This window comes from Mobula hypostoma, chromosome 11, assembly GCF_963921235.1.
Source record: "Mobula hypostoma chromosome 11, sMobHyp1.1, whole genome shotgun sequence".
In the NCBI taxonomy this organism is placed as follows: domain Eukaryota; kingdom Metazoa; phylum Chordata; class Chondrichthyes; order Myliobatiformes; family Myliobatidae; genus Mobula; species Mobula hypostoma.
Window position 1 is genome coordinate 60,727,044 of NC_086107.1, and position 15,640 is coordinate 60,742,683.

Here is a 15,640-nt window from a genome sequence, read left to right on the forward strand (position 1 = left end):
AAATTCATCTCTGCCTTATATCTGTTTCCTGGTGGCATGCTACTAAACACAGAGGGCACAACAGACCCTAATTTGGCACTGATCCAAGTCATGCAGAGCTCTTCCAAAGGCACAAATCTTTCTTGGTGTGATCCTACATATGCCCTCCAACAAACTTAAGGGAATGGAGTTTCTCCAATATGAATGGAAAACTGTTCAATCTGCACTCAGTCGCTACTTTATTAAGTATACCTGTACAGCTATTCATTAACGTAAATAAGACCATAGGATATAGGAGCAGAATTGGGCCATTTGGCTAATCAAGTCTGCTCCGCCATTTCATCACAGCTGATCCATTTTCCCTCTCAGCCCCAAACTCCTGCCTTCTCCCTGTATCCCTTCATGCTCTGACCAATCAAGAATCTATCAACCTCTGCCAGAAATATATGTAAAGATTTGGCCTCCACAGCTGTCAGTGGCAACAAATTCCACATTCATTACTTTCTGGCTAAAGGAATTCCTCCTCATCTCCATTCTAAAAGCACGCCTCTCTATTCTGAGGCTGCGTCCTCTGGTCCTAGACTGTCTCACCATTGGAAACACCTTCTCCACATCCACTCTGTTGAGGCCTTTCGACACTTCCTAGGTTTCAATTAGGTCACCCCACGTTCTTCTGAATTCCAGTAATACATGCCCAGAGCTATCAAAAGTTCTTCATGTGACAAGCTGTTCAATCCTGGAATCATTTTCATGAACCTCCTTAGAACCCTCTGCAGTGTCAGCACATGCTTTCTGAGATAAGGGACACAAAATTGCTCGCAATACTCCAAGTGAGGCCTCACCAGAGCCTTATAAAGCCTCAACGTTACATCCTTTCTTAAATATTCAAGTCCTCTTGAAATGAATGCTAACACCGCATTTGCCTTCCTCAGTCTGCAAATTAGCCTTTAGGGAATCCTGCACAAGGACATCCAAGGTCCCTTGCACCTCAGATTTAGGAATTTTCTCTCTATTTAGAAAATAGTCCATGCTTTTATTCCTTCTGCCAAAGTGCATGGCCATGTATTTCCCGACACTTCTTTGCCCATTATCCTAATCTGTCTTGTCTTTCTGTAGCCTCTCTACTTCTTCAAAGCTACCTGCCCCTCAACCTATCTTCATATTGTCTGCAAACTTTGCAACAAGGTCATCAATTCCATCGTCCAAGAAGAGAAAATCTGCAGATGCTGGAAATCCAAGCAACACACACAAAATTCTGGAGGAACTCAGTAGCCCAGGCAGCATCTATGGAAAAGAGTAAACAGATGACTTTTCAAGCTGAGACTCTTCATCAGCACTCAACAAGTCATTGACACATAATGTAAATTCCTTTTTTAAAGAAAGGGGCTTCCTTTCTTCCACCATCTACTCTGCTCTCAAACGCTTCTCTCCCATTTCACGCACACCTGCTCTCACCCCGTCGTCCCGCCACCCCACCAGGGATAGTGTTTTCCTTGTCCTCACCTACCACCCCACCAACCTCCGGGTCCAACATACTATTCTCTGTAACTTCCGCCACCTCCAACGGGATCCCACTACTAAGCACATCTTTCCCTCCCCCCGCTTACCTGCTTTCCGCAGGGATCGTTCCCTACGTGACTCCCTTGTCCATTCGTCCCCCCCATCCCTTCCCACCGATCTCCCTCCTGACACTTATCCTTGTAAGCGGAACAAGTGCTACACATGCCTTTACACTTCCTCCCTTACCACCATTCAGGGCCCCAGACAGTCCTTCCAGGTGAGACGACACTTCACCTCTGAGTCGGCTGGAGTGATATACTGCGTACGGTTCTCCCGATGCAGCCTTCTATATATTGGCGAGACCTGACGCAGACTGGGAGACCATTTTGCTGAACACCTACGCTCTGTCCGCCAGAGAAACAGGATCTCCCAGTGGCCACACATTTTAATTCTACGTCCCACTCCCATTCTGACATGCCTATCCACGGCCTCCTCTACTTTAAAGATGAAGCCACACTCAGGTTGGAGGAACAACACCTTATATTCCGTCTGGGTAGGCTCCAACCTGAGGGCATGAACATTGATTTCTCTAACTTCCGTTAATGCCCCTCCTTCCGTTCTCACCCCGTCCCTTAGTTATTTATTATTTTTTCCCCTTTTTTTCTCTCTCTTTTTTCTCTCTCTGTCCCTCTCACAATAACTCCTTGCCTGCTCTCAATCTTCATCTGGTGCTCCCCTCCCTCTCTCTTTCTCCCTAGGCCTCCCTTCCCATGATCCTCTCCCTTCTCCAGCCTTGTATCCCTTTTGCCAATCAACTGTCCAGCTCTTAGCTCCATCCCTCCCCCTCCTGTCTTCTCCTATCATTTCGGATCTCCCCATCAGTTTCAGTGACAACAGGATATACTTGTGTGCAGTAGACTCAAGAGACTATAGGTGCTGGAATCTGATCACCAAAGAATCTCCTAGATGAACTCAGTGGTTGTGCAGCATCTGTAGGAGACAAAGAAATGGTCAGTGTTTGGATCTGAGACCCTGATTCAGGACTGGCTCTTGATTGTGTACATACACACATTCGGAAACCAAATTGGATGAATAACTGTTTCATTGAAGAATGGGCCTCAGACTTAATAAATACTGAATACAGTAACCCTACTGACTATCGCCCTCCAACAATAAAGTTCTAGGTGAATTGATAAAAAAAAATCATCGCCTGCTTCCCTACCTTTTGGGTCTTCACTCGAGAAAGGCAGACACTGATGATGAAATGCACCATCACCTTCAGCCCACCAGTGCTCTTCTACAGCCTTTAATCAAAGAGTCCTGAAAATCAAGAGCTTCGAACCTGGAAGAACAGCTCACTGTCTATTCAGTAACATTAAGTCCTGCATTCCTGTTTGCTTATGAGACTTGGAGTACCCATGGCAGGTACCTCAAAGTACTGGAGGATACCACGATTCCTGGTTGTATAAGTTCCTTCAAATCCACTTGCAGGATAAGTAGTGAACAACATCAGCATCCCTATCACTGAGGCTCTATCTGCAATCAGTTTGCTCTACCGGCTAGACTGCGCCAATCGCACGCCTAGCAGCAGGGTCTCGTGACAACTGTTCTACTCTCTGTTCTGTCATAGCAAGGAATGACAGAGGAAATGATTCAAGGATATTCTCCAAGGCTGAATGAAAATTTGTAACATATCACGGGAATCCCTTGTCTATGACCTCTGCAAAGGAGCTGAAAGAGCTTTCAGGTCGGCATCAAATGGTCTTGAGTCATCACATCGCAAGCCACATGTTAGAACCCCTAGAGGTGACATAGAAGAATATCCATCTTGAGCTCTCGGCGCTGCCTAAGGAGAATAAAAATTCAATCATTTGTGTCAAATCGTCATGAAGGTTGGTCTCCATTCAAAAACTTTACTATAGAAAAGATGTCATTAAGCTAGAGAAGGTACAGTAAAGTGATGTTACCTGAATTGGAGGGCTTGAGTTACCAGGAGAGATTGCATAGGTCTGATTTCCTTGGCGCGAAGCTGACTGAGAGGTTAGATTAGATTAATTGCTTTTCACATGCACGAGGATGCATTAGAGTTCCTTGTTCACAGGAAGCTCACTGGTATTCATGATAATAAATACAACAGTAACTACAAGGATAAGTGCAAAACTGCAGAATAGTGCAAAGACTGTTAGTCACTGCAAAAAGAAAGGTGAAAGTGCCAATGATGGATGAACTGAGAGAGGTAGAATTAAGAGTACAAGAAGGTGGCAGCACCACTAGGAAAGGAGTATGAAAGAGCTGATTGGTTCAGGCAAGATAAAGGCGTATAAAATTAGGAGAGGCAAGATAGCCAGTGTCATGGTGGGGATGTCTAAATCTGGAGGAAATATTGTATCATTTCTTAATGCATGCATTACTAAATGACAATAAAAGAGGACTGCGTGTCTTCATAATCTAATAGGTTTGGGTAAAAGGTAGGAGCTTTAAAGTAGATCAGATCGGTTAATTCTCTTTACACAAAGTATAACTGGTATCTGGAATGAGCTACCAGAGGTGCTGGTGGAGGCAGTAATAGTAACAATTTTTAAGTGACTTTTGGAGGGGTACTTGACTGAGCAAGGCCTGGAGGGATGGTCCTAATGCAGGCAAGTGAGATTAGTATAGACAGACACAATGGCCAGTCTAGATGCATTGGGTGGAAGAGCCTGGTTCTATGTTGTACAACTCGGTACCTTTGCTAAGCATTCCTTGCTCCACCTGTGGTAGCCTTTGCAGGTTCTACGAAGGCGCCATCTGCCATGTCAGAACCTACAGAAGCGGCATAGAAGAAAATCCATCTCGCGCTCGAGGCACTGCCTAAGCAGAAGAAAAATATCTAATCATTTGTGTCAATTCTTCATGAAGAGTGGTCTCTATTCAAAAGCGTTCATCCAAAAAGATTAGTTGGGATGTCCCAGTGCTATTCAGAGCAAAAGAAATGATGAATATGGATTAACGACGTTAGAAGTTCTGCAGAGCTGGTGGACAAACCTATTTCCAAAATGAGTAAAGCATAGCTGGACTCAGTTGTAACCGGAGAACAATCACTGTTGACGTGGTCTGATTTTTGAGCTTCTTATATGCATGTTTATAAATTTATAGTTATGAATTCCACCAGCTTGGCAGTTTACATCAGAATTCCCCAAACCATCATTTAACCATCATCGGCTGTTAGAACCCCGTGGTACGTCTAATCCAAGTTATTTCCTTGCTGTTTCATTATCCTGATTTGTTTTCTCATAAGAGTCTGACTTTATATTAAACAGATTGTTTTTCAATACTATAAGTGGCTTGATTTAAAACTGTCTGATATGAGTGTTACTGAGATAATTACTAAAATCCCATCAGCCATTTACAAAAGATGCAAAGTATTCCCTTATTCACATTTTATTGCCCATATACATTGATAAGTTAGTGTAAACTACATTAAAAAAAACCAAGTTCATTGATTTAATGTTATTTTGGTTGATTGAAAGAGCCCCTAGGCACAATATATCAACAGCTTGCACACTGCTGCGGGTGGGAAATAATTGTAGAAGCAGGAGTTTATGTGAGAAACATCACATTAATCGATGAAGGGAAAAATAAAATCTTCACCTGGTTTTAAGCCTTTCACTGAGAGCAGGTTTAGTTTCCGAAGCATGCAACATTGTTATTTTAACTTTGCAAGATAAATGGAGATCAAAATCATTTAACTCCTTCAAGAAAGTAAATACTCTTATTTAGACATTGCATATATTTGGGAGATTCCTTTGAAGCCAGTTAAATATTGGTTTGACAGGTAGACACAATTAAGGTTTAAGGCATCCGTTAGACTTGCGAGACCATGGATCTGCGCCTGGAAAGTCTTCACTCTCCAGGGCGCAGGCCTGGGCAAGGTTGTATGGAAGACCGGCAGTTGTCCATGCTGCAAGTCTCCCCTCTCCACGCCACCGATGTTGTCCAAGGGCCGATGCAGCTTCGCACCAGTGTTGTCGCAGAGTACTGTGTGGTTAAGTGCCTTGCTCAAGGACACAACACGCTGCCTCGGGTGGGGCTCGAACTCACGACCTTCAGATCGCTAGTCGAATGCCTTAACCACTTGGCCATGTGCCCACAATTAACTATTAACTGTAATAGTTTGAATGCAGAAGGAATGCACAATATAACAAAGAATAGAACATAGAACTGTATAACCCAGAAGAGCCCCTTCAGCCTGTGATGTATTGACCTTTTAACCTACTTCAAGAACAATCTAATGCTATGGACCCCTACTATTAATTGAGGGGTCCGTTAACCCCAGGTTAGGAACTCTGACCTAATGTTTACTTCCCACATAACCGTCCACTTTTCTTTCATCCATGTGTCTACCTAAATCTGTGAAATGTCCATAATGTATCTGCCTCTACCACCACGACCTGTCAGTGTTGATGACAGAGATGGTGATGGAGGCAGATACATTGCACCCATCACTCTGTGTAATATAAAAAAACTACCTATGACAACCTTCCTATTCTTTCCTCCAATCACCTTAAATTTATTCCCTTTCATATTTGCCATTCACACCATGGGGATAAAAAAGGTGCTGGCTATCCACTCTATCAGTGACTCTTATCGTATCCCCCTCTATCAGGTCATGTGTCATGCTCCCTCACTCGAAAGAAAGAGGCTCTAGCTCATGCAACCTTTCATCGTTCATCCAGGCAGCATCCTCTGTGCCCTCTCTAAAGCTTCCACATCCTTCCTGTAATGAGGCAACTAGAACTGAACACAGTACTCCAGGTGTGGTCCAACCAGAGTTTTCTAGAGCTGCAACGTTACCTTGTGGCCTTTGAACTCAGTCCCCCAATTGATGAAGGCCAACACAACATCCATCTTATTCACCCTATCAACCTGAGCAGCAACGTTGAGTGATCTATGGACTTGCATCCTGTATTCCTCCACACTGCTAAGAATCCTACTATTTAGCCTGTTTGACCTTCCAAAGTCTATCATTTCACACGTTTCTGAACTGAACTCCATCTGCCATTGCTTAGCCCAGTCCGGCATCCTATCAATGTCCCTCCGTAACCTCTGACAACCCGCTACACTATCCACCAAGCTTCATGTCATCTGCAACCTTGCTAACCCACCGTTCCATTTTCTTATCTGAGTAAGTTATAAAAATCACAGTGAGAACTGATTCCAGTGAAGCTCCACTGGTCAACAACCTCCAGGCAGAATACACTCCATCCTATTACCACCTGCTGTGGACATGCCAGTTCTAAATGCACGCAGCCATGTTTCCCCGGATCCCGTACCTCCTGATTTTCTGAAGGAGCCTACCATGGGAACTGCTTAGGTCATTTTAGGTGCTTTTTCAGGAAAGTATATTGGACAGGTGAATTTAGGGAATTGCGTAATCCCTTTTCATGGCGTCCATCTGTCTCTGTTATTGCTTCAGTTCTCGTATTATTTCAATCAGTTGTCAATGCTGAATATTGTTCTTTTTCAAGAGGAAGAAGGCATACCTGGTGTCACCAAATCACTCTAGTTTAGTCTCACTGGGCACTTCTGTAAGCGACCTTTCCACCCTCTGTCAGAATCAGAATCAGGAAGGGGAAGTTGGGAGGAACACACCAGTCTTCATTAAGGGGTCGGCAGTGGAAAAGGTGAGCAGTTTCAATTTCCTGGGCATCATTATCTTAGAAGATATATCCTGGACCCAACATATTAATGTATTCCAAATGGCCAATGGCGAGATACATGAGAGAACCTCTATTGGAATCTGTTTCACATTTTAAGCAATGTTCTTTGAAATGTGGACTGAATGTGCTGTCATCAAACTGAGCAGCTGTCTTCAAATCTACGGTGAGCATTGATTGCATAATTGTAATTAATTTTGGGAAGGCGTTATGATCTGACATCCAGAAATCAGAATCAGCTTTACTATCACTAAAATGTGGAATTTATTGCTTTCTGGCAGCAGAACAGTGGAAGATGTAAAATAAATTATAAAGTTACATAAAAAAAAGGGCAGAAGGAGTTTCATGGGTTTATGGACCATTCAGAGATCTGATGGTGGAGGGGAAGAAGCTGTTCCTGAATTGAGTGTGGGTCTTCAGGCTCCTGTACATCCTCCCTGAAATGAGAAGAGGGCATATCCTGAATGGTGAAGGGCCTTAATGGTGGCCACCATCCTCATACTGAGTAGCATTTCCACAATACTGTTATGCAGGAAATTTCAGCTTTTTGGACCAGTAATAATGAAGAGGATTTGAAAATCAAAATCACAAGTAACTTGGAGGTGAACTCACCAGTGGTGATATTTGCAAGCCCTTGCTGTCCTTACCCCTTTAGCAGTAGTCGGTCCATGTTTTGGAGGTGAAGTTGAGGATGTCTTGGGGCATTGCTTAGCAGATGACAGACAGCGTGGGGACAGTGCACCAGAGGTGGTGAATGCTGAATATGGCTGATGAGGTGCCAATCAAGCTGGCTGATTTGTGCTGGACAATATTGCTGATGTTGAGTGTCAATGAGAAGTAGAAAGCAATCCCAGTTTGGGCCTGAGAGAGAGAGAGAGAGAGAGAGAGAGAGAGAGAGAGAGGGAGAGAGAGACTCTGCTGAGCCATATGCCAAAGATATCAAACTTCTGATCTGATATTATAACCATTGTATTAATATAACTGTTTTTTGATCAACAGTAAACACCAAGATGATGATGGCAGGGAATTTTCTAATGCAATCCTGTTGCCCAGTAAAATAATTTAAACAAGAGGTTTTTAAAAATGTACGTTTATATGATGCTTGATCAATCACATTGACAGCTGGAACAACAATTCGAGGAGTTTAACTGTGAGCAAATAGATGTCAGGATGCAAAATGAGAGACTGAGACAGATGAATGAGGAGCTGCAGGAACAGCTGGAGAAGACTAAGCAAGACCTGAACAATACACGCTATCACCTGCAGATTCTTCAAGAAGAGGCCCGAAATGAACATCAGAAGAAAGCAAGGTAGGCACTGGCATCTAAGTAATCTTTAAGCAAAGAGTCATAGAATAACATTCTCCACAAACAGGCCCTTCAGCCCAACTGGTCCCATGCATCCTCCCTGCTAGTCCCAGGTGTTCGCACTCAGCCCTAGACCTTCTAAAGATCTCCCCTCCACATACCTATCCAAGTGCCACTTAAGCATTCACAAAATGCTGGAGGAACTTCTGATAAGTAGTCATCGGCCCAAGACGTCGACTGTTTACTCTTTTTCACAGATGCTGCCTGGCCTGCTGAGTTCCTCCAGCACTTTGTGTGTGTTGCTTAGATTTCCAGCATCTGTTGATTTTCTCTTGTTTGTCTCTTAAATATTGCAATTGTACTCGCCTTAATCACTTTCTCTGGAAGCTCATTCCAGGTATTTGCTGCCCTCTATGTAAAGAAGTTACCTCTCATGTCTCTTTTAAATCTCTCTCCTCTTTTCTTGTATCGGCGCCCAAGTTTTTGGATCAGTCACTGGGATTCAGATGACATCCTAAGTTTTCCCTGCATCTTTTACCATTTAGAATTGATCATTTAAAATGAAGACACACACATATTTCACTTAATAGAGGGTAGGAGAAACTCTGGAAAGCTCTCCAGAAAATGCTTTGCATGCTTTATGCTAGAAGTATTTAAGGTAGAGGTAAATGCATTTTTTAAAACAACGGCAAATTGAGGGCTAGGGGTATCAGGCTGTGTGGTTGAGGAGTAGAGGCAGGTGTAGATCAGCCATGATCATTCTGAGTGTGAGGGTGGGTTTGGCCTATTCCTGCTTCAATTATCTTATGTTCTTGTAGCCTCCTCAGCTTGCTTCAGTGATCCTCTGGGCTTGTGCATGAGTGGTTTTGGAATTAAAAATTAAACTCAAGATAACTTCACGGAGTAAACCCAGAGAGAAAAGTTATAGGAGCATTAAGCCACATGCTGTAAATGCTTTAACTCAATTATTATTTAAATATTCATGATGGGAAAGAAAATGATTTGTTTAGCCAGCAGCCAGGAATTATGCATTCGCGTGATGACGCTTGTATTTATCAGTGGCCGTTGAGGTGATCAGGCTGAGGCATATAGGATGGTGCTGGTGGCAGGAGGGTATCATGAAGGACACACAGCCGGGATTGGCAATGCATTATGCCAGTTTAATCTATGCTGTCACACTTGAATGTTACTTTATTACTTTTGGGATGATGAATGCTGACGTACTATATCTTGCTGCATGATCGTTGTTACCTTATATTGAAAGTGAAAAAAAAGTTAAAGCTAATGATAATGATACAGATTTTAACCAGAAACAGACAACTGATGTTTCTTTTTTAAAGTGATAAAACAGTAATTATTGCTAGTAGGCGATGGATTTGTGAATGGTAAAAGGTCAATTCTACTGAAGAACAAACTTGATTAAAATCTGTAATCACTATTCAAGTTGAAATGACTGTTTTTGTCCACAATATATATTTCTCTGTCATTTCAAATGATCAAGCTATTTCCTGTCCAGAAAAGACTGAAATGAAATTTGAACCGAATATGTCTGATGTCCAATAAATATTGGGGTTCATGATTTGTACTCAGCGCACCGAAATGAAAAAAGGTTTACTGAAGCACTCTAAGGATATCTAAATCAGCTTTTAACATTAAAAAGTGATAATAGAAGAATAATTTATATGTACAAAGGAAAATATGTAATGAATACATCAGTAGTGCTTTTCTACAAATGTTTGTAATTAAGCATAGGCATGACTTGTCAACCATAAGATGCATAGGATCAATGGCAAATTGGCTGATTGGTTTCAGGATTGGTTTGCCCATAGCAGACAGAGGGTAGTGGTCAAAGGGATTTGTTCTGTCTGGAGGTCCATGATTAGTGGTGTTTCACAGGGATCTGTACAGAGCCCACTGCTCTTCATGAGCAGACCTGAACGAAAATGAAAATGGGTTGATTAGTAAATTTGCGGATGATATGAAGATTGGCAGTGTTGTGCAGTAAATAGTAGAAGATTGGCAAAGATTACAGCTGGATATAGATCAGTTGCAGATATGGGCAGAGATATGGCAGATGAAGTTTAACCCAGCCAAATGTGAAGTGTTTCACCTCGGTAGATCAAATGTCAAGAGAAAGTACAATTAGGGGCAAGATATTTAAATAACAGTATTGATGAGCAGAATGATCTTGGGGTTCAAGTTCATGGCTCCTGGAAAGTGGCTATACAAGTTGATAGGGTGGTTAAGAAGGCATATGGCATGCTTGCCCTTTATTAGTTGAAGCACTGAGTTCAAAAGTTAGGAAGATATGTTGCAGCTTTATAGAACTCTATTTAGGCTGCATCTTGAGTATTGCATAAAGTTCTGGTTGCCCCATTATTGGAAGGATGGTCTAGGCACTGGGGAGGGGGCTGAAGAGCTTTACTAGGATTCTCCCTGGATTAGAATGCCTGCCCTATAATGAGAGGTTGGGCAAACTTGTTTCTTTTCCCTCTGAAGCAGTGGAGGCCGAGGGGACATCTGCTAGAGGTTTATAAGATTATAAGAGGCATAGATAGAGTAGACAGACAGTGTATTTTTCCCAGGGTTGAAATGTGTGATGGCATACATTTAAGGTGAGAGGGGTAATTTCAAAGGAGATGTGAAGGGCAAGTTTTTTTATCGAGGGACTGGTGGGTGTCTGGAATGCACTGCCTGGGATAGTGCTAGAGGCAGGTACACCGGCTTTTAAAAGACTTTTAGATAGGCACATGAATGCGAGGAAAGTGGAAGGATATGGACATCGTGTAGGTATAAGGGATTAGTTTAGTTGGCCGTCTGATTAATAATTTAATTGCTTTGGCACAATAATTTGGGCTGAAGACCCTTTCCCGTGCTGTACTATTCTATGTTCAAGAAGCTAAAAGATTATGTTGAACTTGTTTCAGCATTTGTTTCTGATTTTTAAATAAATCCTGCCTTTGGCATGCTATATAAAACTTCAATGTTTACCTGATTTATCCAAATAACGAGTTATGAAAAAGTGATATAGCTCCGTAGCAATTCTATCAATGAGTAATGAAATGATAGAAGAGAAGTCGTTGGATTATTGTAATGTTGTTGCTACGGAGTGAACTATAACTGTTAGTTAGCGTTACACACAGCTCATCGAAATCCTCCTGTTTTGTTCATGAAAAGATCTTCTCAAAGAATCATCACATAGTTTCTCAGTATTGAGAATAATTGTTCCCTTCAATCAACACCACCAACAAATTAATGAATTATGTATCGCAATCACTGTTTGTGGATTACTGCTGAGTGCACACTGCATGTGCTAATCTCAAAATTTGATTGATGATAGCAGAAAAGTAACTATTTAAAAACTACCTATTCCTACTGGATAGAGAACATACTATCATAGTTGGGCCTACAAACTACTTCAGACTAAAGTGACATGGATGCACTTAATGTCCTCAGAGAATGCAAAGATGGCAGCAAATATTGACTTGCAAGAACAAAACAACATAGAAGCTTTGTTGTCATAGCACTTTAAAAATTAGGTAAGGATTTGCAAAGCATTTTTAGTGCATCAAGAGGACATAAATGCTCTTTTTTGTTTGAAGAAAAAGTTAAGGCCTTGTGATAATTGGAGGTAATGCTTGGACTAACAAAGAAGAAATAGTGTTAAAAATAATCTTCATGTTTTTTTCATTGTTAATTTTATTCCTGTTATATTTCAGTCAACTTTAAAACCAGTAACATAAACATTTTTCAAACCCTGCATTTCCTTTTGGAAAACATCTAATTTTGTCACAGTTCACATGATAAATGGTCAGGGCAGATATATTCGACCACAAACCCCTACCCCCTCTCCTTACACTGATACTGTTTAGTTTTCTTTCATATTTTAGTTTGCTTGATGCTTTAAATGTTCTCATTATTATCCACTTCTTGGACATGGGAATTTCTGGTAAATCCAGTACTCATTGCTCATAGCTACTAACTCTGCAAAAGTAATCTGTATTCAAATGGTTGGGGAGTTTGCTAGCCTCTTCAGAGGAATGTTGAGAATCAAATATTGAGGGAGTTTTATTGAAAGAATTCATGTAGAATATTTATAAATTTATCGGTGTTGGCAACATGACAGAAACTGCCTGGCACTATTCAGACACTGCACATGGCTATGTGTAAACTAACCATCCTTCATCAAAGCTCCTTAAATTTATATAGCCCTTGATTCAATGGTTCTATTTAATATCAGAGAATGTATACAGGCCTATTTATTCGAAACTGCACATTTATGGTGTCACTAACTGGAAAGGACCCTCTGATTCCTTGTACAACCAATAGTAATAAGGTTCTTTAGGCTGTTTATCTAAGCCAGGGGTTCCTAACCTTTTTTTGTGCCATGGATCCCTACCATTAACCGAGGGGTGCGTGGACTTCCGGTTGGGTACCCCGATCAAAGCTTAGGGCAATGATCCATTTACCAATTAAGTTCTGTCTGTTTCAGTGGGCGGTTCACGAATGAAGGAAGATTAATCTGGCTTTGCAGTTCCAAAGTACAACTTGCTATGTATCAAGCATGTTTTGAATGACTTTTTTCAGTCACCAAGATGAACCTCAGTTGTCCAACACAACAGTACAATTATGACATACTGCCTTTGTTTCAAAACAGGGATGTTCTGAAGGTGTCAAGGAACATGCAGAAGGAGAGAGAAAGTCTATTGAGACAGCTGGAGCTGCTCAGGTAATTACTGAGGTGTATTGGAAAGCCCTACTTTGTAAAGGACTCAGGATGGAGGAGCAATGCCTTATATTTAATCTGGGTAGACTGATGGTAGGAACAGCGATTTCTCCTTCTGGTGAATATATTCCACCACTACCCCCTCCCCCATTCCTCTATTCTCTATTCTGATCTTTTACTTCTCACCTACTTATTATTGTCCCCTGGGTCCCATCCTCCTTTCCTTTCTCCATCAGTTCATTCTCCTCTCCTATCAAATTCCTTCTCCTCCGGCCTTTGACCTTTCCCACCCCACCTGGCTTCACCTATCACCTTCCAGCTAGCCACCTTCTCCCCACCGTTTTATTCTGGCATCTTCCCCCTTCCTTCTCAGTCCCGAAGAAGGGTCTCGGCCTGAAATGTCAACTGTTTATTCATTTCCATAGATGTTTCCTGACCTTCTGCATTCCTCCAGCATTTTGTGTGTGTTGCTTAGGACTGAATCCTGGTTACTGGAGTTGTGATTCAATCTGATTTAGATGTGAAAATAAAATGACAGGGAAAAATATAGTCTTCATGTGAATAAAGGAAAATTAAAAGAGGAGCAGGAATGGACAATTTTTCCCCTCAACTTGAACAACACACAACAAAATGCTGGAAGCTGTCAGCAAGACAGGCAGCATCTGTGGAGGGGAAATCTGGGCCCAAAATTTCAACTCTTTACTCCCGTCCATGGTGTGCTGAGTTTTTCCAGTATTTTGTGTGTTTTTCTCACGATTTCGAGCATTTGCAGAATCCTTGTGTGTACCCTCAACTTATCTGTTCTTGCCAACTTTTTCCACATTTTACGTATTACAAGCACAATCAATGCTTTCATCATAGTACAGTGGAGTTGAGAAAGTAAGGCTTTCAGGTTCTCTATGTGGTAGCACACTGCTTATTCCTGAAAGGGTCTTTATTCATAAAAGTTGGAGATACTTTCTCTTTTTGACAAAAAGAAGTGTCCTGTAGAGATAGTGAGTGGCAATTTTTGCTGTAGGTAATCCAAGTTTTAGAGACACATGGAAGGACAAAAATAACAGCTGGGTGGGATTAATAACACTAAGCTGTTATGTTTGATTGTGTGTCTAAACAAGTATCTAAATCACAGGAACAAATTAATTATAACATTAAAGATAGTGCTGTGTAACAATTCTGAGCTTGAAAGGCGATTTTACTCCCTACAGTCACCTCTTATCAGAAGTAACTGTTGATGATTCATTAGTATTTAAGTCCCGCGGGATGGAGTTGGCGGGACAGGGTGCTGTACAGTTCAGTAGGGTGATTGCTAATTAAACATCCATCTCTATCTCTCAATCAGGGAGATGAACAAGAAGCTCCGAGATGAGAAGGATGCTCATGAAGCCAAGAAGCTGGTTAGTCTCAAAAAGCAACTTGTAATGCCCCAGCGTAGCAGTTGCTGCTGCAGTTGCTGTTGCTGTGGCTGTCACCAGCACGTGGACGTACATACTGTTCCCTGGAGCCACTGTGAGCCATGACTGCCAAACTTTATGCCTTATCCAGTGTGTCATTTTTACTGGGAGAAAGGAGAGTGCTGGATTAATGCCAATTAGGTAGCATGCTGCTGGCTATTTTGAGACTGGGACACAAAATAAGTTTAAATCTGCCTAAAAGCAAAGGAGCAATTGCTCTGTGGAAAGATGTGTCAGGTCAGCCTTAAGGCAGCTTCATTTACACAAATGTAAGCAAAATGTTTACACATTTTGATGGAAATTTGTGTCTCCTTAGATATCTTCTCAAAAGAAAAAGAGAGAAACAAAATGTCTCAATAGACCTTTTTTCATTACAAGAAATTGAATTTGCTTCAAGAAGTTTGTTCAATTGACTAATTTGATTCAGTGCTGCGTCTTTGAAATTTGCTTTGGCTTGTGTGTGTTGTTTTAAGAGGGGAATCTTATTCTTTTTATTGCACCTGATACATGGAAGGTTTGTAATGTCCAGTCAGTTACCAGAGACTTTACTCAGGATTTCATGATATTGTGTTGGGCACGCGGCCAAGTGGTTAAGGCGTTCGTCTAGTGATCTCAAGGCCGCTTGTTCGAGCCTCAGCTGTGGCAGCGTGTTTGTGCCCTTGAGCAAGGCACTTAATCACACATTGCTGTAGTCTGTGCGAGGAGTAGCACCCCACACAGACGTCCAACCTGTGCCTTGTAAGGCATGAAAATGCCCGATGCAGGCCTCTCATGGTCTGAGTCGACGTTCCCTCCCTCCCTCGTGATATTTCAGTGTATGGTTCAAAAAGTATGGGTCAGTGAAGGGCAAAAAATGCAACTTATTTGAACTATGTTGACACAGAAAAAGGGAGTTTTAATCTGTAGATAAATGTCTTTTTTAACCAAGCATTTAAGAAGAAATAAGGTGCTATAGTGAGGAAAGATGTTATTATATTATTA

At 41.7% G+C, this 15,640-nt stretch overlaps 1 protein-coding gene across 3 annotated transcripts in view; it reads left to right on the plus strand.

Annotated features, from left to right (window-relative positions):
- cracr2b (calcium release activated channel regulator 2B) overlaps positions 1-15,640 on the plus strand; it is a 173,274-nt gene that overhangs the window by 114,495 nt on the left and 43,139 nt on the right. For all 3 annotated transcript variants that reach the window (XM_063062163.1, XM_063062165.1, XM_063062164.1), the window contains 3 exons: positions 8,298-8,485; positions 13,140-13,211; positions 14,548-14,602. In XM_063062163.1, the coding sequence (XP_062918233.1) occupies positions 8,298-8,485; positions 13,140-13,211; positions 14,548-14,602 (315 nt within the window). The remainder of the gene's footprint in view (positions 1-8,297; positions 8,486-13,139; positions 13,212-14,547; positions 14,603-15,640) is intronic.